The sequence below is a fragment of the Malaclemys terrapin genome, chromosome 1, assembly GCF_027887155.1.
Source record: "Malaclemys terrapin pileata isolate rMalTer1 chromosome 1, rMalTer1.hap1, whole genome shotgun sequence".
Taxonomy (NCBI): Eukaryota; Metazoa; Chordata; order Testudines; family Emydidae; genus Malaclemys; species Malaclemys terrapin.
Genome location: NC_071505.1, coordinates 304,814,044 through 304,837,710, shown reverse-complemented (window position 1 = coordinate 304,837,710; position 23,667 = coordinate 304,814,044). Strand labels below are relative to the sequence as shown.

Genomic DNA, 23,667 nt, shown 5'->3' with positions numbered 1-23,667 from the left:
TATAAAGGCCCAAGGGAATAGTCTGGTGCATAGGCACCGACTCCATGGGTGCTCCGGGGCTGGAGCATCCACCGGAAAAAAAATAGTGGGTGCTCAGCCTCCCCGATTAGCTCCTCCCCTAGCTCCTTGCCTGCTGGTGGGCCCCGCCGATCAGCTCCTCTTTTCCCCAGCCCCCGGTACCTCCGGCCCACTACGGGGAGGGGGCGGAGCAAGGGTGGGAATTGGCGGGGTGGGCGCTTAGGGGAAGGGATATAGTGGTGGTGGGCCTGGGACAGGGTGGGGGTCGAGCATCTCCCAGCAACTCAGAAAGATTTGAGTCACCATACTAGAAACTGGCTTAGGGGAAACAAATGAGAGCGAGAGAAAGAGCTGCATTTCACTGCTGGAGCAGAGAGAGAGACACCTTAAATTGACATAGAAAGAAGGGGGTATGGCTAAACCAGAAAACAAGATGGTAGTTTAATCTACCTGTTTACAATAAAGGGAGAATAAATTAAAGCAATTTAAGAAGATAAAAAGAACTAAGCCAACCTGAATACACAGATCTGTGCCCTAAATATGCAAATGAAAAAAGAAGGCTAAAGGGAACTGGCAGATCTCAGTCCTAGAGAGCAGGCTCTGGAAGAGAAAATCCAGCAACAGAATCCACTGCCATTAGGCTGCAAAACATATTAAAATTACTCTTTACGCTTGGAGATGTTGATCTGGACCCTCATTATGCTGTAAAGGTACAGGGGATGAGTGCAATGAGAGTTTTATTATGGCTGGGGGAGGAAGTATGGCAGCAGCCATTTTGAGAGAGTCACAACAAGCAAGGATGGAAGACAAGAAGATTTAGATGTCTGGGAAAGGAAGGAAATCCTCCAGATCTGTTCCACCTCTTCTCCCAAATGAAGACATGGCTGTGGAAGAGAGTAACTGCCACTCCAGCAAACACACTATGGATGTGGGTAGAGAAGCAGCAGTCATTGAGTTTGACCTGAAGGCCCTGCCTGTAGAAATCAAAAAGATTAATAAGGAGATGAGGGAAAAAGTCCAGTCATACAATAGATACAAAACATTAAAATAATGAGATTAATGGGAAAATATCAGATGTGGAAACAGGATTAAATGAGCAATCAGACATCATTACTAATCTAGAGGAAAGAATCCAAATAATTGCAAAAGGAGAAAAAGAAATAAAAATATAGCTGGAGGACATGGAAATTAGAGAACACAGGAATAACATAAGGATTAAAGGTGTTCAAGAGGAGACTGAAGGGACAAATCTGCTGACCATGTTAGATGATGTTTTCCATGACACATTAAAATGTGGCAATAAAGATGGCATTCATACTGAGAAGGCTCACAGATCCCTTTTCCCCAGGCCCTTAGCAGGCTCCAGACCAAGAGAAATGATTATTCATCTATACTGCTATCAAGACAGGGATAAAATACTGAGGACAATGAGAGAGAGAGCTGAACTGCTGACAACTCTTAAGCAGTCCATACAAATTTTCCCAGATCTGGCAGCCTCAGCCTTTAGATAGTGAAGAGAACTCTTCCAGGTGACCACAGTTCTTAGAACAAAATAAGGTACAAATGGGGGGTCCCCATTTAGACTGTCTTTTAAATGAAAGGATAGATATGCCTATCTCAAATCCAAAAGAAGAGAAATTGGTACTGTTAGACATGGGAATAGGTGAATCTGCTCAAGACAAATCTGAATGGGCTCAAAGGCATCAGTCCTACAGTTTACCAAGAAATTACTGGGAATCAGTGAGATCAAAGAGAGCCAGAACAGCTCAGAAAGATGCAATATCAAGCCTAGAGGACAGACATGAGAGCAGACGAAACAGTCCAAATCCAGAAGAATAAGATTAGTATCTGGGCTATGACATTACAATAAATAATGGATATGATATCCATGTGGTTATAATGATAAAGGAATATAGTTAAATGGAAGCTGGGCTGTACAGCATCCAGGCTATTTTATGCTATATGGCTACCGAATACTTAATGGGCATAACACTTAACATTGTGATTTATACTATAAACAAAGTTAATAACGAAATAGCAAGAGACCCAGATCTCCCCTACTGAAGTAAGTTTGACTTTTAGAGTTCACAAACATTTTAAAATGTTATATTAATTGGAAAAGGAACACCTATGGTGGAAAATGTTAAGAATATGTGAACTCAAAGATGGTATAATTTTCTCATAATGCCCAGTGTTATAAAGAAATTTGATGGGATTAAATAAGGCTTGGTTCTTAAAAATATATATATTAAAAAACCCGCCCTCCAGCAGGGAGCTGACATGCCCATGGAGTAAGTAAGGAGAGTCCAGGCTCCACAGCTAGAGGGGACTGGGGACAATGGGGGAATGCATAGGGAGGGATACAGGGGAAATGGGATAAGAGAATAGAAACAGATGTTAAATGTAGTTAGATGTTCTAATCAAAAAAATTATATTAATTAAAAACAATAGGCCTCGGAATTTAAAAATATATGGTAAATCAGATTTAGGGTACAACAATATAGGTATTAAAAGGAAACACAATATATGTGGGAGTTCTAAAATTACTGTGTGTATGATGGGAACTCTATCTAAAATGTCTTCTTTAAAGAAAAGGCACAAATGTACTGGGACCTTGCATCTCACTGCTTTTAGCGATGGGTAATGTACTGGGCAAGATAAGACTTCATACACATGGGTGAGCTTATTGATTATTGTTCCATTAACTGCAAACAGTAGACCCAAAGGAAGGGGGAAATGTAAAACGTTGGATTTAATTGTAGGTCCTTCATTGTCCCCTGCATGGTATAACTTGCATAGGAGACAAATACAGAAATTTATCTTGTGGAGTTTTCTACTAATTTTTCTGTCTACGGGACAGTCACACTTTCCCTTCCCCTGGTAGAAGAAGCCAGGAGTTCCATCCTCAAAACTTGTTGGTCCACTGCAATCCATAGGAGGCAAGAGATATCTGCATTAATGCCTCTTGTCTCCTCTCTCCTATCCATAGCAGCAAATGCTGGCCACTGGAGAGCACTCCTGCTGTGGATACCCACTATATCTCCAAACTGATGCAAAGGGTCAGTATTGAGAGGGAAACAGCAGGAGTAAATTCAGTCTGCAGACTGTATGATAGAAATAGAGTAGTGTTTCTAAGATATTTTCAATAATCCTGTTTTTTAACTATTTACAGAGCTGGAGAAGATGTTAGATGGCTCATTTGGTGAGATGAATAGCTTGGAAGATAGATTTCACGTTTCCATTAAGTCAGATGGGAACACAATGGCACAAAATGCCCTGGAAGATGGAGAAATGCATGAAATGACCATAGATATGCCAGATGCAGGGGAACATGTTTTTGCTGTATGTCATACTAGTGGCAAACATCTACAAGAAGTAAAAACAACCAACTGGACTACAAAAACACACTTTGATAAAATGCCATCTGTTTTACTTCAGCAGACTAATGAAGTGATGGGGAATTTTAAAGATGCTTGCTTAAGGTGTGAAAGAGAATTGGATTCTCCTAGGTGTGAGCTATTTACAACTAACATACCAAATAATAGAATACAGAAGCCCTCCGAGAATAGAAAATTTACAAGGGAGGATATGCCATCTTCTTTAACCTCTGAATGGTCTCAGCTGAACTTATCTGGTTTAGATGTAACACAGCTGGAAAAAATATCCGCCCGTGATACTTGTTCACCATCCAGTGTCTGTAGCAAGAAAAGAACTGAAGGCAAATTAGCACTTATGACCAAGGAACATGCTAACTTCAGTACTTTTGAAACATCTTTACTGAACACTTCAAGTCTAATAAAAGCAGAAAAGCTGTTAAATATCAATTGGTCAGAACACATAGAGAATAAAACAAAAACTTATGAAAAGTACTCAACCTCTGAAACCTCTCTAATGCATTTTGTCTCTCTGAGTGTTCAGGATCCACCATTAGTGAAAGGATGTGCAGCTGAAAAGGTTTCTGAAGTGAACTTTTTAGACTGTAGTTCCTTAATGGAAAATACAAACTTTACAGAAAACCCAGAAGTCCATAGCTGCTTTCATAAACATTTAAAGGAACATTCTAAATCTTCCATAACTGATGTTACCTCTCACCCTGTTATATGTAATGCTTCAACTCCAAATATTCCTGATGGCACAAAATGGTCAACAAACAATGAAAACACCCCCAGGAGATCTGGCTCTAAAAGCACGAGTGTGCTATCCATCTTGAAAAAGAGACCAAAAAGATTTATTTATACAATAAACAATGCTTCCCCATATCAAGAGGGAAAAGTCCAGAAAGAAATAAAAACAGGTTCCTCTAGTTATTCTGCATCATCTCATTCAGAATTTGAATCATGTACCTTTAAAGGTCTTGATACAGCCAATAATGAGGATCAAGGTATGTCTTCTAATTATTTTCACTAGTTGAAGTTTTTTGTAATTAAACTTACCTCTTACTTCCCCTTCACAATTCAGATGAAGAAGTATCGTTCTGAAGGAAACTGTAATTCATAAGATTGGTAATGGGATCTGATGATAATAAATAGTGACAGAAAGATATTACCATTTGAAAACAGTCTGGTTAGCTTATGTGAAATGTATTGATCTCAGTCTGGTTTCTAGAAGAAAAGTTTCCACTTCAAATAAATTGTCAAAGCTGACAACTTTTTTTTCACTGTTGCCAGAGGTGACTGAATGGGCATGGAATATTCTAGAGATAGTGTCTGTAGGTCAGGATTGATGGAACAATATGGGGAACATTGTACTACCATTGCATCCTTTATGTATAGCTAGAAGGCTTGGATCTCCAGACCTTTCCATCTGGACCTTTCAGGAGCACTAAAACACTTTTAAAAAAAATCTGCCAGGGTTAATGTAAGTTATACACCTATTGTGATGTACATAATTTCTTTTCAAAAGCTGTGAATTTTTCCAGAATAATTAGTTCAGACTGGGGAGTTAAGGATCCCACCTCATGTGATGCTCTTACCCCAGAATCCATGAGCTGTGACTTCACGAGAGGGACACCTATTCCTCTATTTTAACAATAGCATTATTTGATTTGTGATTACAACTCATGGTATTTTAACTGATGGCTACTGATTTCTGTTCATGATAAAGTCAATTGTCAGACCATGATTAAAGCATATAAGGCCCCGATCCTGCAAACACACACTTGAAATCAATAGGACTTCTCATGGTAATACAATTAAGCATGTGCACGAATGTTTACAGAATTGAGGCTGAAATTGTATTTAAGGGCTAAGTTAATTAACTTCAGTTTATTTGAATAAGTGAGAATTGCTTTGTGTCTTCTATTTATTGACATGTCTAACTATTTTGCAATGTTTTTCATTTTCTTATAGATCTTTTGTTTTCTTCTGCTGAGAGAAAGTATTTGCGGTCAGATACTGAGGAAAATTCCATGCTATTGAGCAAATATGCCACAAGAGCAGATAAAATAGATAACTCACCTAATAGTTCTTTCAATAACAGAATAATACATCAAGACTTGAAAGATGCATTAAAAAATAATAGCAGGGAACATCAGCCTGCTTCATCATTAGATTGCTCAGAAACGTCTAACACTCCGAAAGAATATTTAGTGGTTTCTTCAAACAATAATGTTTTGCGTGTAAAGCATAAAGTTGTAGCTACAGCTTGCCTCCTAGCAACAAAGCATTCCAAAATGGACTCTGGTAGGATTAAACATGTGGTTCAATGCCCAAAGAAAGATGAGATGGATATGCATACGAATGTTAATCCAAATAATGACACGGTTATACTTCAGATCTTTAAGGATCAACCTGGAGAGCCGTCTAGTGATAATGAACATTTGGTTGAAATGGAACAAGAGCCAGTATCTATGAAAAATTGTCACTTCAATGATACTTTGAGTGAAATTAACCTTGATATAAGTAAGAACAGTAGTATTTGTTGCAATAAAAACAAATCAGGAGACAAAAATGATGTTACAGGCCATTTGCCAATAGATGAATGCAAAGCTGTAAGTCTGCCACCTTTGGTAATTCAGCCATATAAAAATTCTAGCACTAATTTAAACAGAGAGAGAAAAACAGATACAGTTCCATTTTCAAAAGTTATAGCTGCTGATCAAGAAACCGAGTCAATTGAAAAGGATGAAAATAAGCTTCAAACAGCTCCTAACAAAAACACTGTAACTATAGAAAGTGGCAAAAAACTGTTTGATCACAAAGACTGTGGTTCATTACAGGTAGTAATTTCTGAGAAATCTACCTTGCCAGAGCTTGCATTAAAAATGAGACCTGAACAAATAGTCTCAGGCTTTATTACACAAGAACCAGAGCCTAATATAGAAGATAAGTATTGCATAAAGAAGGTGATCAAACTTCCTTCTAAACATGTTGCATCAGATAAAGATTTATATTCAAAAAAACCTTTATGTTTAGACGTCAACTCAAAAGAAAACCCAAAAGACAAAGAGAAATGGTCAGGACACACAAGTTTTAATGGCCATAGCTTAAATGAAAGCTTTGGTGGCTTTCAAACTGCTTCTAATAAGCAGATAAAACTCTCTGAAAATAGCATTACAAAAGGCAAAATGTTGTTCAAAGATATGGAAGGTGAATGTCTTGAAGACTTTTCCAGAGACAGGGTCAAAAACATTTCAAATCAAATTACAAAGGAAAATGTTAAGATTTCTCCAGTTGTGGATAATAAATTGGACACTAACTATTCCCATGGTTTAGATTCACAGACAAGTCTTGTTGAACCTAAGAATGCACAAGGTATCCTGCCTGAAAGCACAGATTCATCTCTTCAAAACTTGCCTAGAAATCAACAACCTCAACTAAACCGAACCTTGACAGCAAGCCAAGAAGCTGAAATTACTGAACTTTCTAACATACTGGAAGAAACAAATAGTCAGTTTGAATTTACACAGTTTAGAAAGCAAACTAATATGGTGCAAAATAATAGCTCTGATTTGTCTGGATATGTAGATACAAATGAAACAACTAACTTGAAGAATATTTCTGCTATGTGGCAAGATGCTGATTTTGATGACTCTTTTGAAACTGAAGTCCAAAGAGTAAATGATAAATCCAGTGAGCATACCAACACAAATGAAGAGTCTACAATGATGGGTAATGTGAAAGAAGAGAGAGATATTGTCCAGAAAAATAACTGTGAAGTTACCTCTACTAACTTATGCAGAAATGCAAATAAGACACCTCTTGTCCCAAGTTTTTCAGTACCTACACAGGACAGTTTTTCTAATTTTGGAGGGTTTAGTTCAGCTGGAGGCAAAAAAATGAATATTTCTAATGAGGTTTTGATGAGAGCTGCAAAATTGTTCAGTAACCTGGATGATGATGGTGAGATGTTTAAATCCACAGAGATGAATCCCAGAAGTGGTTATTCTAATAGACACATGACTTCTAGAAGGAATGTTTCCAGGTGTTTGACAGAAAAAGACAACTATTGTGGAGAAAGTTTAAAAGATGCAAATGTTGAATACCAAAATACACTGAAAAATAATGAAGAAAATATTAATACATTTATGCAACTATATAAAGAAAATCAGGGGGAAAGTACAAAAAATATTATTGAAAATGATTGTATTTCTAGTAGTACCAAAATTAATAATTTAAAAGTTATTAAATATTCTAGACATAAGATGAAAAATGGTCTGTCATCTAGTGAAAACCAGAATCAGACTCTGAACATCTCAAAAAAAAATAAGAGTTACACTCAGTCTCAGTTTAGTTTACAAGAAGGTTTGTCAGACCTAACATGTTTGAGCGAAGTGTCTAAAACTGAAGAAATATTAACTTTAAATATTTCAGATGAAACAGAACTGTATCCTAATAAAAATGAACAAAAGATAAAAAATCTAGATGATTTTCAAACTGCATCTCGCAGTAATATATCAGTATCCCAAGCACCATTGGATAAACTCCATTTGTTTGAAACATGCACAGAAAAAGAGCTGGATAATATTTCATCAAATTCCAATAGGGAAATGAGAAATAGCGGAAACATGAAAGGAATAGATGCTACTTCTGTAAAAAAAAACATTAATGTAAACCAAAACAAATGCAAAATAGGCTCTTACCATCAACAAGTCTCCATCCAACAAGACACAGATTTTGAAATCAAGAATATAAAACAGAACAATATGACAAGTTTCCATACTGCTAGTGGCAAGAGAGTTATAATTACTGATGAATCTTTGACCAAAGCAAAACAAATTTTTGCAGAAGAAAATGTTTTCCTAGAAAATAAGCATAATAGTGGTAATTTTGAGGACTCTGAGATTCAGGCTTTAAAAAAAAAGAAATATAACAAAGACTTTATCAAAGATTGTGAGTTATTTGCAGAAATCACTCCCAAATATTATCAAGAAATGCTTAACCTTACAGGTAACCTTGTTTCTAAAGAACTTGATCATCCACCTAAAAAGATATTAGATGATAGTCTAATTAAACAACCTGTGGATGTTGAAACTGTGAAAAAACTTTCAGTAGAGGTACATTTATCTGCTAATTTGGACAAAGAACTTGAAGAACAATCAGAAACTTCATTTTCAAAAAAGCCTGTTTGTGTGGCCATTGGAAAGTCAGGTTTAGGATTTTATACTGGAAATAGCAAAAAAAATTCTCCAAGTGAGGCATCTTTATTTGAGGCAAGAAAATTGTTTGCAGAGGGAAATCTGGAAAATTCACCAAGAAAAAATGATGGCTCAAAAAGTACATTAATTGTTTCTGCTAATGACCAGATTGCTATAGATTTGCATTTAAAAGAAGTATCAGATATTCTTGCAGAACATCCCGTCTACATAAATATGAAAAATATTTTAACTGTAAAGGATAACAAAATAAAAAATGATTCCCTTTACTTAATTCACAGGGACGAACATTGCTCTTTTCATTTAAAAGACGATAGTAAAGGGTCTGACTTTCAACATTCAAATGATTCAAGCCATAATGTCAACTGCTTCCCAGAAAATACGGATAGTGTTTCTCAGGATCAGCCACTAGTAAGTCTCACTACAGACAAAAACAACTTACTTAGTTCTGAAGAAACTTTTCAAAATGAGAGTTATGTGACTCAAAACTGTGATTTAAAATTTCTGGATGCCAAGAATGTTTTGAAAATCTCAACCACTGAAGTGGCAGGCTCCAATTCAAAGTTTTCTAAGGAGGGACTTGTTGCATTCAGTACAGCAAGAGGTAAAACAGTCACTGTTTCCTATGATGCACTAAAGAGAGTCCGACAAATGTTTTCAGAAAACTGTGATAAATCTAGGAAACAAAACACTGAGACTAAATCAGAAACTAATCAAAATGAAATTGCAGCAAATTGCTCTGAGACCTTGGACAGTGCTAAGTGCCCTACTTCTGCTAACTCTTCAAATGTAGACAAGAGTGAGACCTATAATTCAGCTACATGCCATTTTCCCAATGTAAATGAGAACAACTGTGAAGATGAACAAGCACTACAGCACAATAGAAATAAATCTGCAGATACTGGGTCTGAGCCAAATCCTCAGACATCATGCTTTCAGGTGAATGACACATTTTCTGGCCTATGTAAATCTCCTAATAAACTAAATCATCATCAGTCAGACTTTTCTACAGGTAATTATGGTTTTTTTAGCACAGCAAGTGGTAAACCTGTACAGTTATCAGAAGATTCATTAAAGAAAGCTAGAAGTCTCTTTTCTGAAATTGAAAATAATAATTCATCAGATCAACAATGTGTATCAGAACTGAAATGTGATTATGATGCATCTTCAGTTGGAGACCAAGTTGAAAAGTTTGTTGGAACAGGAAGTACTTCAGCACTTAGGAAATCTGAGGTAGCAGTATCACAAGAAAAAAAAATTTCAAACCCCAAACTGATTTCAAATGCTTCTTTTGGATTCAGCACAGCAAGTGGAAAGCAAGTGCTAGTTTCTGAAAATGCTTTTCTGAAAGTGAAGCAGGTGTTCGATGACACTGCCAACAGCAAATACTGCTTTGCAGATCAACTTAGTTCAAGACAAGATCCTGTTACAGCCCTTATATCTTCTGTTAATTATGTTGGTGCAACCAAAGCAGTAGATGAAGCCTCTTTAAAACGCAAAATCCAGGATACTCATAATGAAGAACTTGACTTAACAAACAGCTGTCCTGTTGAAATGAAGCCTTTACAAAACATTTACAATATTAAAATACCTGTGTGTGCACCTTACAGTGAGAAGGATAAGCACCTAACTCTATTAAACAGTTTTACACTTTCAGAGGAGACTCAGCTTTTTGAAAAAGAGCATCACGGTCTAAGTAGGATGGAAATAGAAGCTGAAGCAGTTTCTTGCAATGCTGCAACTAAAACAAAGCTGGATGTTGATCATCTTACATGCTCCCAAAGTTCAGAAAAATACTTGGAAACAGAAGCAGTAGAAAGTGCCAAAGCTTTTATGGAAGATGATGAACTCACTGATTTTGGAGTAGAAAATAATACAAAAAAATCCCTCTTTTTTTGTAGAAAGATTGATAAAAACTGTCCATTAAATATGAGAATTGGGAAAAGACGTATGGAAGAAAAAACCTCACTTGGTAGGTGTTATTTTAAATTCCAGTAAGTGCATTTAATTTCGTATTTCTAAATAATGTAGAGCACTTTGCAATAGAACTTGTTTAAGCTGATTTTAAGTAATCTAAAGCTTGAGCCTGCTCTCCTTGATTTCAGTGTCAAAACTCTCCTTGACATTGGTGATAATTTATTCATTGATTTCAGATGGAGCACGAGCAGGACTCTTGTTATGAAGCACAAACCATACTTTAATAATTCTAATAATAATATTAATTAATGGAGATATCCCATCTCCTAGAACTGGAAGGGACCTTGAAAGGTCATCGAGTCCAGCCCCCTGCCTTCACTAGCAGGACCAAGTACTGATTTTGCCCCAGATCCTCCAGGGGCCCCCTCAAGGATTGAACTCACAACCCTGGGTTTAGCAGGTCAATGCTCAAACCACTGAGCTATCCCTCCCCCCCATAATAATTAGCATAATTCAAAAGCTGCAGATTTTTTTGGCTAATATTTATGAAAGCTACAGCTGTCACCTGAAAGCTGTGTTAGACTCTAACTTTTCACCATAGGGGGCCAGAACGCTAGCCCTTTCCTCCTGGGAGCAGGCAAGTGCTAATTGTATCTCTCTCTGCAAATCTAATTAGCTGTGTCTAAAGGGTATTCAACCCCAGAAAAGGACAGGTAGTGTTTCCACCTTCATTATTTAGTGTCTCATCAGTGGAGAATAGCTTTCAGTTGTGGCAGGATTTCATAGGGATTCCACTGGTGGAAGCGCTCCTTACATGGATGTCTGAATTAGGACATCTCTACCTGCCTAAGGGATTGTCTACACTGGCAATTTACGGCGCTGCAGCTTTCTCGTTCAGGGTATGAAAAAACCCTGAGCGCAGCAAGTTTCAGCGCTGTAAAGCACCAGTGCAAACAGTGCACCAGTGCTGGTAGCTACGCCTCTAGTGGAGGTGGGTTTTTTTAGAGCACTAGGAGAGCTCTCTCCCAGCGGCAGCGCTTTAGCGTTGCCAGTGTAGACTAGCTCTTAGTCACACCCTCTCCAAAGCTACTTTTAGGGTTTCCTGTGGTTTTCTTGCTCCAAGGTCTATAGTAGTTTATGCTCCCCCATAGATATTACCATGGAGTGAATCAGGCATATTGTCCACAAAAGAAGTCTCCAACAAAGTATCTATTGTATGAAGTTTTAGAAGCACTCCCAACAATGCTACATAATAGAGCCAGACAGGAAAAAAGTTTGCAAATTAAACATCAGGATCCATCACTTCTGGAAAAGGTTTTAACCATTTAAACTGATTTGACAAGAATGTTTTGATAGTATTTAGTGTAGTTCTGAGAAAGGGCTATAACCCCTGTGACAGGGTCAGGCCAGATGGCTTCAGGAGAGTGATAGAAGGCAGAGATATTAGCCTCAGATTAAGTAGGTCTCTTTTCCCTGGGTAAGGTAACAGGGAAGGTTCCAGAACAATCAGGAACTTTCTGGAATCAATTAAGGCAGGCTAATCAGGGCATCTGGGTTTAAAAAGGAGCTCACTTCAGTTTGTGGTGTGAGTATGAGGAGTTGGGAGCAAGAGGCACAAGGAGCTGAGAGTGAGAGGGTGTGCTGCTGGAGGACTGAGGAGTACAAGCGTTATCAGACACCAGGAGGAAGGTCCTGTGGTGAGAATAAGGAAGGTGTTTGGAGGCGGTCATGGGGAAGTAACCCAGGGAGTTGTAGCTGTCATGCAGCTGTTACAGGAGGCACTCTAGACAGCTGCAGTCCACAGGGCCCTGGGCTGGAACCCGGAGTAGAGGGCGGGCCCGGGTTCCCCCCCAAACCTCCCAACTCCTGATCAGACATAGGAAGTGTTGACCCGGACTGTGGGTTCCACCAGAGGGGAAGAGCTCTGAGGCGACCAAATCTGCCAATAAGCACAGGACCCACCAAGGTAGAGGAGGAACTTTGTCACACCCCCTAAACAGAAAACCCCAAAGCTGATAAAACTTTGCTAATCTTTCCACATACACAAGCTATTTCCCTACATTAGTACAATGTGTAGGTTGCCCTGACATCACTAGCCCCGTAGGAAAGCTGCTTTATGGATATGCAAAAGCAAATATAAATGAAAACTTTTTGTTTAAATGTCTTTTAATTAAGTGTTTGGATAGTCAGCAGTTTCTTATAAAATTGACCTTGGTTTTTAGTTGGGAGGGTTTAAGGAAACATTTCTCTTCACCTTGTGACTTTCTAATACTATGGTAATAAGGATATATAATAGTACCTAAGATCAGGGCCGGCTCCAGGCACCAGCTTGTCAAGCAGGTGCTTGGGGCGGCCATTCGGGAGGAGGGCGGCACGTCCAGTTATTCAGCGGCAATTCGGCGGACGGTCCCTCACTCCCGCTCGGAGCGAAGGACCTCACGCTGAATTGTTGCCACAGATCGTAATCGCGATCGAGGCTTTTTTTTTTTTTTTTTTTTTTTTTTGGCTGCTTGGGGTGGCCAAAACCCTGGAGCCGGTCCTGCCTAAGATAACAGTGTGAGTCAGATTTGGAATATTCTTCTTTAAAGATTTTTGAAACATTCTCTCTCTTTACTTTATATTCAAACTTAAAATTATTTATCATGTTCAGTTTTGGCAGTGATTTTTTCCAAAACACTTTACATAGTGTAACAGTACACCCCTACCTCGATAGAATGCGACCCGATATAACATGAATTCGGATATAACGCAGTAAAGCAGTGCTCCGGAGGGGCGGGACTGTGCACTCCGGTGGATCAAAGCAAGTTCAATATAACACGGTTTTACCTATAACACGGTAAGATTTTTTGGCTCTCAAGGGCAGCGTTATATCAAGGTAGAGGTGTATTTAAAATAATCAAGGTATTTGAAACAGGCATGATATATGTGTATAACAGAACCCTAAACAAACTGCATTCTACTATTTTACATCCTTCTCTTTGCTTTGATTACTAAATAGAAGAAGCCAAATTGTGGGAAAAGACATCTGTACTAAATGGAAAAGACATTTTAATTCAGGAAGTGTGGTCTGTAAAGTTTCTAATTTCAGTTGGACACAACTCTTTAAATGATAAATTTAGAAGTTCAGCTACTATGTTCTAGTGGGAGATATACTGAACTTAAGAGAAAATTATTTTTTTAAATTAGTGTACGGAATTTATTTTTCAGGAGAACCTCCAATTAAAAGACAACTATTACCTGAATTTGACAGAACAGAGAATCCCCACAAATGTTTGAAAGCTTCAAAAAGCACTCCAGATGGTAATTTTATTTTTCTTGTTTATATATGATATAGTAAATTGTCATATCAAGTGCCATTTATAGTTCTCTTTTGAATAAACCAACACAAAAAAGTTAATGAATTAAGATTGTGTAAGCGCTTTTCCCATCATCACACATGAAAAATCAAGGAAATACCATTTTAGCAATATTAACATCTGTGCTAACCTGAAATCAGATGCCTTACCACACAAATATAATACTGAAGTATATTCGCAGCTCACCTCTATTTAAAATAAAAATTTATCACTTCCAACATACAGTCATCCACAGTGCATACATCCAGTACATCAAAATCTTACTCAGACTCTCAAACTGCAACCTCAGTAAGATGAGAATTCCTTACCAATAGGTTCATTTTTATGTAAAATTGTATATTATTTCTACATAAAAATTTGGAGGTCTGAGTTAAAACATATTAACACCTAAGAGGCTTTGAGGAACATAGCTGCAGAGAGATCTTAACAGCCCGAAGTGATGCTCTTTTAGATACCCTGAGACATTTTTATGGAGGGCCTTGAAGACTGGGTCCAAGAACATAAGAACGGCCATACTGGGTCAGACTAAAGGTCCATCAAGCCCAGTATCCTGTCCTCTGACAGTGGCCAGTGCCAGGTGCCCCAAAGGAAATGAACAAACAGGTTATCGTCAAGTGATCCATGCCCTGTCACCCAGACCCAGCTTCTGGCAAACAGAGGCTAGGGACACCATTCCTGCCCATCCTGGCTAGTAGCCATTGATGGACCTATCTTTCATGATTCTATCTAGCTCCCTTTTGAACCTGACATGGTATTTTATGGGGAGCCAGTGTAGTGACCAAAGCACTGGGGTTCATGTGCTCTTGGCACCTGGTGTTGGTAAGGAGGGAGGCTGCAAATTAATTAGATTAACGGATCTTTTTTAAGGACTGTCATCCTATCTAGATGTACAAAGTTGCAGTGATCCACTCTGGAGGTCACAAAAGCATGTATCACAGTGATGAAATTGTCATCTGACAATTCTATAGCATTTAATAGGTGGAAGAAGGCATTCTTCAAAGTGGCAGTTACTTGAAACTTTAGAATCAATGAGGAGTGTAAAAACGCCCATAGTGTATTGACCAACTGATGACCTGGAAGCAGACTCCTTTAATAGGGGGTGATTTGATAGCAGTAGATAGCTCTTGGAAGCATTTTACAAATTCTACTAGCATCCCTTCCATCTTGCCTTGGTTGAGTTTCTGCCAGTTACCTTTAATCCCGGTACTGATTGCAGCCAGCCACATATTGTGATATTTAGGAGAGGATACTAGTTATGCCTTCTGCACTGGAAGCGAAGCCAGGGATCATCTACATAATGCTGATGTGAGATTGTGGTCTCCCCCAGTTTGCATCTCACCCAGTGGCTTCATGTAGATGCTAAAAAGGATGTATTAGGATTTCTTTGGCACCATTAGTTTGAGCTAGACCAGCTATAAAATTGACCAAAAGACAAAAAATAATTACTGTAAGATGTATTCACACGTGTCTAAAGTACTGAGATGTGAAAAGTCTAAGCTGTCTACTGTTGAGCTAATCTGAAATATAGCAGGGCTTAACATTTCCAGTCAGAAAGAATGCCTGTGGATTTCTAGCAGCAGGCAGGTGAAGAGACACAGGCTATGTCTACACTACTGCGGTAAGTCGACCTATGCTACGCAACTCCAGCTGCATGAATAGTTATCACGCGGTCTACACTGCGGGGGGTCGACAGGAGAAAATCTGATAACTTAACATTCTCTCTCTTTTTTTTTTTTTTTTTTTTTGAGATATACCTATTTCATAGAGCTGGAAGGGACTCCGAAAGGTCATCGAGTCCAGCCCCCTACTTCACTAGCAGGACCAAGTACTGATTTTGCCCCAGATCCCTAAGTAGCCCCCTCAAGGATTGAACTCACAACCCTGGGTTTAGTAAGCCAATGCTCAAACCACTGAGCTATCTCTCCCTCTCATTGGGGTAGAGTACAGGGGTCAACTGGAGAGCGATCTGCAGTTAATTTGGCAGGTCTTTACTAGACCTGCTAAATCAACCGCTGGTGGATCGATTTCAGAGCGTTAATCCCGGTTGTAGTGTAGACCTGCCCACAGATCTGTGCCCAAGGAGGCTTTGCTGCTGGTTTCTAGGAGCGTTGTTAGGCGGGCATGGGAGTTCTAACAACAAGAACTGCTCTCTCAATAATAGTAGCTGTGCAGGTTTTGGATCTGGGAAGCATATCTGAGCTCACTTGTCAGTACAGCAAAACTTACTTTTCACTCACTAATGGTAACCAAGGAGACCTAAATATTGGTCTCTTAAAAACGAAGAGGATTTTCTATGAAATCAGTTAATTTTCTTAAAAAATAAAAAAGGAAAACTGTTTGACTCTGTAGACTTGTGTGTATTTTTATATATATATATATATATATATATACACACACACACACACACACACACACACACAAAATCTCTAATATGTTCAAGAAACGTCACATGTGCCATTGAAACATACTATGTTTTAATTATTTTTTAGGCATGATGAAAGACAGAAGGAAGTTTATGTACCATATTCCTTTAAAACCTGAAACTTGTGTTCCTTTCAGGTAAGAAAAAGCATGTAGTATAATTTAAGATTTATTTCTAAAGAATTGCTTCACAGAATATGGGGTGAATATGTTCTTGTGGATTGATTTTAATCTTACTACTAGTAATTTGCTACACAATTATCTAAAAAAAATGCTAATCAATTTTAATTTAAATTATACTGAAAAATCATTTAAATTTTTGCCTTAATATAAAAATGCTGCAATATTCCATGGAATTTCTACATCTGTGTTCAGATTTTATTTTTCCATAGATATAAAAGGTTGTATTAGGCAACCTGATTTCTTTGAAGTAATAAAGCATTAACTAGTTCTAAGAATTATTTTATGTGAATGTAATTGAAAGTTATTTACTAAATGGAAGGCTACTAGATCAAAGAAAGAAAATTATATAGAATGACAAACTTTGTTAGGTTTTGTATGAAAATTTACTGATCGCCAAGCTCAATTATGTTTTTCAATATTTTTCTCTATACAGTGCTACTAAAGAACGACAAGAAGTCAAGAATCCTAATCTTACTATACCAGACCAGGGTTTTAAAGGGTTTAAATCTAAATCTGACATTTTTCAGCATAATATGTTAAGACAGTCTTTAAGTGGTACATCAGGTTTTTTTACTCCATTTAATAAGATTTCTGCTGAAGAAAGTAATAAAAGAAAAAATGTGCCTGTATTAAGCAAAACTGCCAAAACTTTTGTGCCACCTTTCAAAGTTAAGTCAGATGTTTCTACAAATGAGCAGCATGGCAGCAAAAGACTTGACTCGTTGATTAACAAGAATATGAATAGAGATAAAGAACTAAAAGATGTCACAATTCAACCAAATACTGGAGAGACTGAAGGTTATCAGTCAGAGGAGAAAGATTGCACCAACCAAGTTACAGCATGTAATTTAGGAGATAATGGAGATGGTGATTCAGGTATTTTCAGGCAAACGTTTTTGACCATTTATCTGTTGTGAACAGTAATTGTTTGAATATAACCTTGAAGCTTTTTTCATATTATTGAGAGTTTATTGCTTTTATTTTTAAACCTATACATAGGAGCATTAGGAAATAGAAATTTGAAAGTAAAAACTTTTTTCAATATTTGATTGATTTTGGTCTGTGATATTCATAATGCTGCATTTTCATTTATATGTACATTTTGAAAGTCAGTCAAGGACTTGCTATACCTTTGGACACAGCAGTTCTTGGAAAATAAGTTGTGTGACAGCTATTTGAATTTCAGTTAACATTTGGTTATATATTTTTGTTTATCATACATTATTCTAGGCGCTGTATAGAATGGTCACTTCTAGTATGTTTTATTTATGTACGTATGTACGTACGTTTATTTTGTTTGGCAATGTTTTTAAAATTTAGGTCCAATCCTACCAAACGCTCATGGCCAGCATTTTCCAAGAGGCGTAAGGGAATTAGGTACTCAGCTTTCAGTGGGAGTTGGGCTTACCTCTTTTAGGCTTTTTTGAAAATCCCAGTCAGCATGTGTAACTTCACTTATGTGAGTAGTCCAAATTTCTTGAATGGGACTAATACATACATTATACACATCTATAAGTGTTTGCAGAGTTAGGCCCATTGTTTACAAGGAAAAGGTCACTTCTTTTTAAAATCTCAAGATTATAGATTCAGAAATGATTGACTACTTTCTATTTTAATGTTTTCAACAAAAACAAACATAGATGCTAGAATAAAAGAGTGTTTAACTTCGAAATGCACTCATTGAATTAAACATTTTAAAATGTTTTCAATGAATGATACTTCTTAAATAGTTTTGATTCTGTATGTTTGCTCTATGGCAAATTCTAAAAATCATTATGCTAGCTAAAAAAATCATGCTTGTTACCCACTTGCTTTTATTGAAATGAGTTCATATCCTAAATTAACACACAACTGAAACAAGATTTGATGTGTGGTGTTTTTTTTCCTAGCAGAGTTGATGGAAATGATTGCAAACCTTCACTGTGCCAGAAATCTGCAAGAGATGAGAATTAGAAAGAAACAAAGGCAAAATATTCACCCGCAGCCAGGCAGTCTTTATCTCATGAAAACATCTGCAGCAAAAAGGATCTCTCTGAAAGCTGCTGTAGAGGAAAAGTCTCCTAGTACTTATTCCATCGAACAGGTGGATCATTATTGTATTATTCAAAAGGTTTAGCTAATTTTGAATAAGTGAATTTAAGTGAAATACTTAAATACTCCTTGGATTTTATAGCCAAATATTACAGCAGTACATTCACTAAGGTAGTAATCATAATAAAAAAAATTAACTAGTACATGCAGTCATTTTAGTTTTAAGAAACTTTTGTATCTCTGTGGCCCTTCAAAAATTATATTATAAAATAAGGGTAGAGCAAATTACAAAGGTAAAGTGAGGGGCTGTAAATCCCCCAGTGAGATGGCTCTTAACCCGCAATAGTTAATCCTAAAATGAAATTTCAGCCTTTTATATAACATGTTCTGATTTCTGCTGAGATCCTACTAGTGATTTTTCCTCTTTTCTGCTACCTTGGAGCCAAGTTGGTATCAGAACCCTCTTGTTCCCAGCAGAGCAAAGGAGCAGAATCTCATAGTCATCCCACTGTTCTTATTGGCTGTGGTGTTTGGTTTTGTTTTTTGTAATTCATATGTGTGACATCACTACTATAAAACCTAACACTTTCTCATAGCCCACAGTGTGTGTAACATACTTGGCTTTACTAGAGAATTGATAGCTTTAGAAATGATTAACTGAAAAGCCTGGTAATAGCTAATAGGTGACATGTATGGTTTCTTAGGCATGAATGTAGAAAATTGGGTTCAGATTTTATTCCACCTTCTTATTCCACTTTTTTTTTTCCAGCTAAAATGACAAGCTTGCCATTATAATAGAGAAAAATGATCTTTTAAATGATCTTTTGGATCTTGTTTAGGCAGTTTGTTTTGTTTGAAATATTTTACTCTTTGGTGTTTATATTCATTTCCTTTGTAAACTTTGGACAAAAGGGCCCAATTCAACAATACAAAAATATCCATGTAAAATCTTTTACTGCTGATTGAGGATCTCATATTGTTTACGCAAATTTTGTTGAGAAATGTTTGAGAAGTGAATATTTTAGATTAATAGACAGAAGGGACCCTGGTGAAAATCTAGTTTGACTTCCTGTGTAATATAGGCCCTAAGGCTTCCCTGAATTAATTCCTCTTTGACCCAGAGCATATCTTTTAGAAAAACTTCCAAGCTTTCTTTTAAAATTGACAATGATGGAGATTCCACCTAAATCTTTGGTAACATTGTTTCAATGGTTAATTACCCTCACTGTGAAAAATTTGCATTTTATTTCTAATTTGAATTTGTCTAGCTTCAACTTTCAATTACACCTCTACCCCAATATAATGCAGTCCTCGAGAGCCAAAAAAATCTTACCGCGTTATAGGTGAAACCGCGTTATATCGGGTAGGGAAGGCTGTGCCTCCCCAAACAGCCTGGCCCCGCCCCCTGTCTGACCCCCACCTACTTCCCGCCCCCTGACTGACCTCTCAGAACCCCCAACCCATCCAACCCTCCCTGCTCCTTGTCCCCTGACCGCCCCCCGAGTTCTTCTGCCCCTTAATGTGAATGTGAATCTAAGAGAGGAGGGATAGCTCAATGGTTTGAGCGTTGGCCTGCTAAGCCCAAGGTTGTGAGTTCAGTCCTTGAGGGGGCCACTTAGGGATCTTGGGCAAAATCAGTACTTGGTCCTGCTAGTGAAGGCAGGGGTCCCTTCCAGTTCTATGAGAGAGATATAGGATAGGTATATTATTATCCAACCCCCTGGCCCGGCACCCTTAACACGCCACTCAGAGCAGCATATCGGAGCCTCCCTAGAGGGGTGCGGGGCCCGGGACAAATCAATATCCCTGCTAGTCTCCTCACCATCCGCCCAGCGCTCCTGCCTGCCTGGCCGTAGCTCGTCTCCTCACCCCACCTGCCTGCCGCTCGCCTCCCCGCTAGTCTCCTTACCATCTGTCCGGTGCGCCTCCCCACATCCACCCGACCGCCGCTCTCCTGCTCACTGTCTTCCCGCCCACCTGCCTCCTCACCCCCCCCTTTGCCTCCTCACCCTGCTTGCCTGCCCACCTCCCACCCTTAACATGCCGCTCAGAGCAGCGTGTCGGAGCCAGACACGCTGACCCAACGGAGCACACAGCCCCGCCCCACAAAGCGCTGCTTTACAGTGTTGTATGCAAACCTGTGTTATATCGGGTCGCATTATGTCGGGGTAGAGGTGTAATATTGTTAGAAGTTCCTCCTCTCTGCTTGGATTACATATTAGTTTTCCCTGGCAGATGAGAACTGAACACATTTAAAGGAGATGTTTTACAATAACTCTGTAATTAACAAGAAAATTTTCTGGTTGCTGAAATGCTTGTTGTAGCGGATAGTTTTTCTTACTTTGCTGTCTCTCACCTGATCATTTACAGCTGCACATGTATGGTGTTTCGAAGCACTGCATAAAAGTTAACAGCATAAATGCAGAATCTTTCCAGTTTCTCATCCAGGATTTTTTCAGTAAGGAGTATTTACTGGCTGGACATGGAATACAGCTTGCTGATGGAGGATGGCTTATACCTACTGATGGGGGAAAGGCAGGGAAAGAAGAATTTTACAGGTTTGATTATGAGTTTGAGGAAAATATTATTCCTATATTACTACATGATATTACCCTATGATGGGTTCCCAAACTTGGTTCGTGGCTTGTTCAGGGTAAGTCCCTGGCGGGCTGCGAGGCACTTTGTTTACCTGAGCGTCTGCAAGTACGGCCGCTCACAGCTTCCAGTTGCCGTGGTTCACCTTTCCCAGCCAAAGGGAGCTGCGGGAAGCGGTGGCCAGAAATGGCGAACTGCAGCCACTCGGAACTGCGAGTGGCTGTACCTGCGGACGCTCAGGTAAACAAAGCGTCATGCAGCCCGCCAGGGGCTTGACCTGAACAAGCTGCGAACCAAGTTTGATAACCCCGCCCTATGATAAAACCAGTATACACAGTAAGTGTTTATAGGATGGTAGCTACTCTCTTACTACAGGTCATTAATGCACATTTTAGTCTACTTATGCCATTGTACATAAGAATATTTTAATCCTTTGTATTTATGTGAGGCTTAATATGTGCAATGGGTCATCTGTCCATTTCTCCACTGTGGTGATCTGCAAATAGGAATATAGAAGGTTGACTAATATTAAAATCAGGAGCATATTTTCGGAGTGGTTTTCAAGATTCATGTAGCCTGGAAGCCTGCTGAATCTTTTGATTGAGATCTTTTGACTTTTTCAGGTGGGGGGGGGGGGGGAAGGTTTTTGTTGTTTGTTTTTTGCATGATGGGTGAGAGAACTTGCAAATCTTCCACTTCTATTATTACTCTCTCTTCCCTTGCAAAGGGAAGTTGGATTTATAGAGTGAGATCCTGACTCCACAAAGGTCAATGGTAAGACTCCTGTTGATTTCAGTGGGTCCAGTTTTCATTCATACCTTTTTGAAGTTATAAGAAAGGCCTGAAGGATTTTTCCTTTCTACATTAGAAATTCAGGGTTTGTCCACTCTGGAAGCCTCTGAATAACTGCAGTATTGGCAAGATTATGACATGGAGATGACCCCTCTCAGCTAGTTTGGTTTCATTTTCTCATTTTTATTCGGATTAAAAATTAGTGAGTTTTTTGTTAATACCTATCTTGTTAAAACACTTGATTGAAAAGTTCTCTTAAGGATTTAACACCCCTGCTTTTCAGATGAAGGACTAAAAGCCCTTGATCCTTAACTGTGAGTTGTCCAAGGAGTCTTCCAAACCAAAAAAAAAAAATTAAAAAAAAAAATGGGGAGACAAGACATTCCTAAAATTATTAAGGAAAACAACTAGCGGAAAAAAATTCTAACTTTTCTTATTTGAGGGGGGAATATGCTGTTTAGGGCTTTTTTATATACATTGTTAGTGGTTTGGTTTAGATTATCAATTAGCAAAATGTCACATAACTTGGCTCAATCAATTTATTAATCAGATAGATCAGCACAGAAGAGTTTATACATTACCTGTTTCAGGGGAACAGTATTGCAACAGTTCAGTCTGTCCCAAAGTGTGAGCTTAATTTGCCTTATAAATATAGTCCACTTGTTTATGACAAGTAGAATATTAAATACACCTTACTCCTTTTTTCTTATCTAGTTTCATACCTATATTTTCAGGATACAAAGATATTTGTACCAACCATAAACAATAACATTTCAGATATTAGTAGACAGTAAAGTAAGTTTAGACAGTAAAGGAAAAGAACTGTTTTCTGCTCCCAGCACACAATTTATTTGTAACATTCCTTAACAGAACATACAACTTCTGATAGAAAGTAAATTTCCACAAAAAATCAAAGCATTCTGGGAATCTAGTTCATAGTTATACAACTTAGCCTAAATACAAAACATTTTGTAAATATACATAATATTGTCTAAGAAGGTATAAGAAACAAAAAGGAGGCAAACATAACTCTTTCCTCCACACTCCCCATCCCTACCCATTTGCAGGCCCTTCTGAAGATCAATTAAAAGCAAAATATACACATGCAGTGTAACTCTACTGTGCACTTTTATAAATCAATTATATTTTACCTTGCTACTGGCCATTTTGCAAATTAGTTACAACCCAAAAGACATCATATGAAGCAAAACACTGCACCTTCGGTTTTGATTATTTTAGAATGATTTTTAAAATATTTTATTTACTTGTCAACATTTTTCATATTTTCTGATTCAATGTCCATTCCTGATTTCCTCAATAAATAGGATATATTAAAATATGTATTTTATCAGTAATTTTCCAGTACATGCACCCTTAGATGTATTCCTGTATCAGGTACCAAAATACTAATATAACAGATTAAAATATTATTGAAAATACAAATTTGAACAACTTAAAATGGAGTTCAGTTTAATATTATAAAAATTTGTATGCAGGGCACTCTGTGATACACCTGGTGTGGATCCAAAGCTAATTACTGAAGCCTGGGTCTACAACCACTATAGATGGATTGTATGGAAATTGGCAGCTATGGAAATCTCTTTTCCACAGGAGTTTGCTAATAGGTGTTTGACACCAGAAAGAGTGCTACTTCAGTTAAAATACAGGTAAGTGTACAGCAATATATTTAAGGTTTTTGCTGCACAGTAAGATCTGTGAATTTTGCACACGCCAATTTTATATTTCTGAATCTGTTTGAAT

At 38.0% G+C, this 23,667-nt stretch overlaps 1 protein-coding gene across 2 annotated transcripts in view; it reads left to right on the top strand.

Moving 5' to 3' along the window:
- Positions 1-23,667, top strand: part of BRCA2 (BRCA2 DNA repair associated) — an 81,480-nt gene that overhangs the window by 12,444 nt on the left and 45,369 nt on the right. Inside the window, exons 9-16 of one of the 2 annotated variants that reach the window (XM_054015324.1) lie at positions 3,191-4,399; positions 5,367-10,583; positions 13,736-13,828; positions 16,374-16,443; positions 16,922-17,364; positions 18,381-18,571; positions 20,890-21,077; positions 23,403-23,573. In XM_054015324.1, coding sequence (XP_053871299.1) covers positions 3,191-4,399; positions 5,367-10,583; positions 13,736-13,828; positions 16,374-16,443; positions 16,922-17,364; positions 18,381-18,571; positions 20,890-21,077; positions 23,403-23,573 — 7,582 coding nt within the window. Of the gene's footprint in view, positions 1-3,190; positions 4,400-5,366; positions 10,584-13,735; positions 13,829-16,373; positions 16,444-16,921; positions 17,365-18,377; positions 18,572-20,889; positions 21,078-23,402; positions 23,574-23,667 lie in introns of both variants that reach the window. The other variant, XM_054015323.1, reaches the window with a different exon arrangement.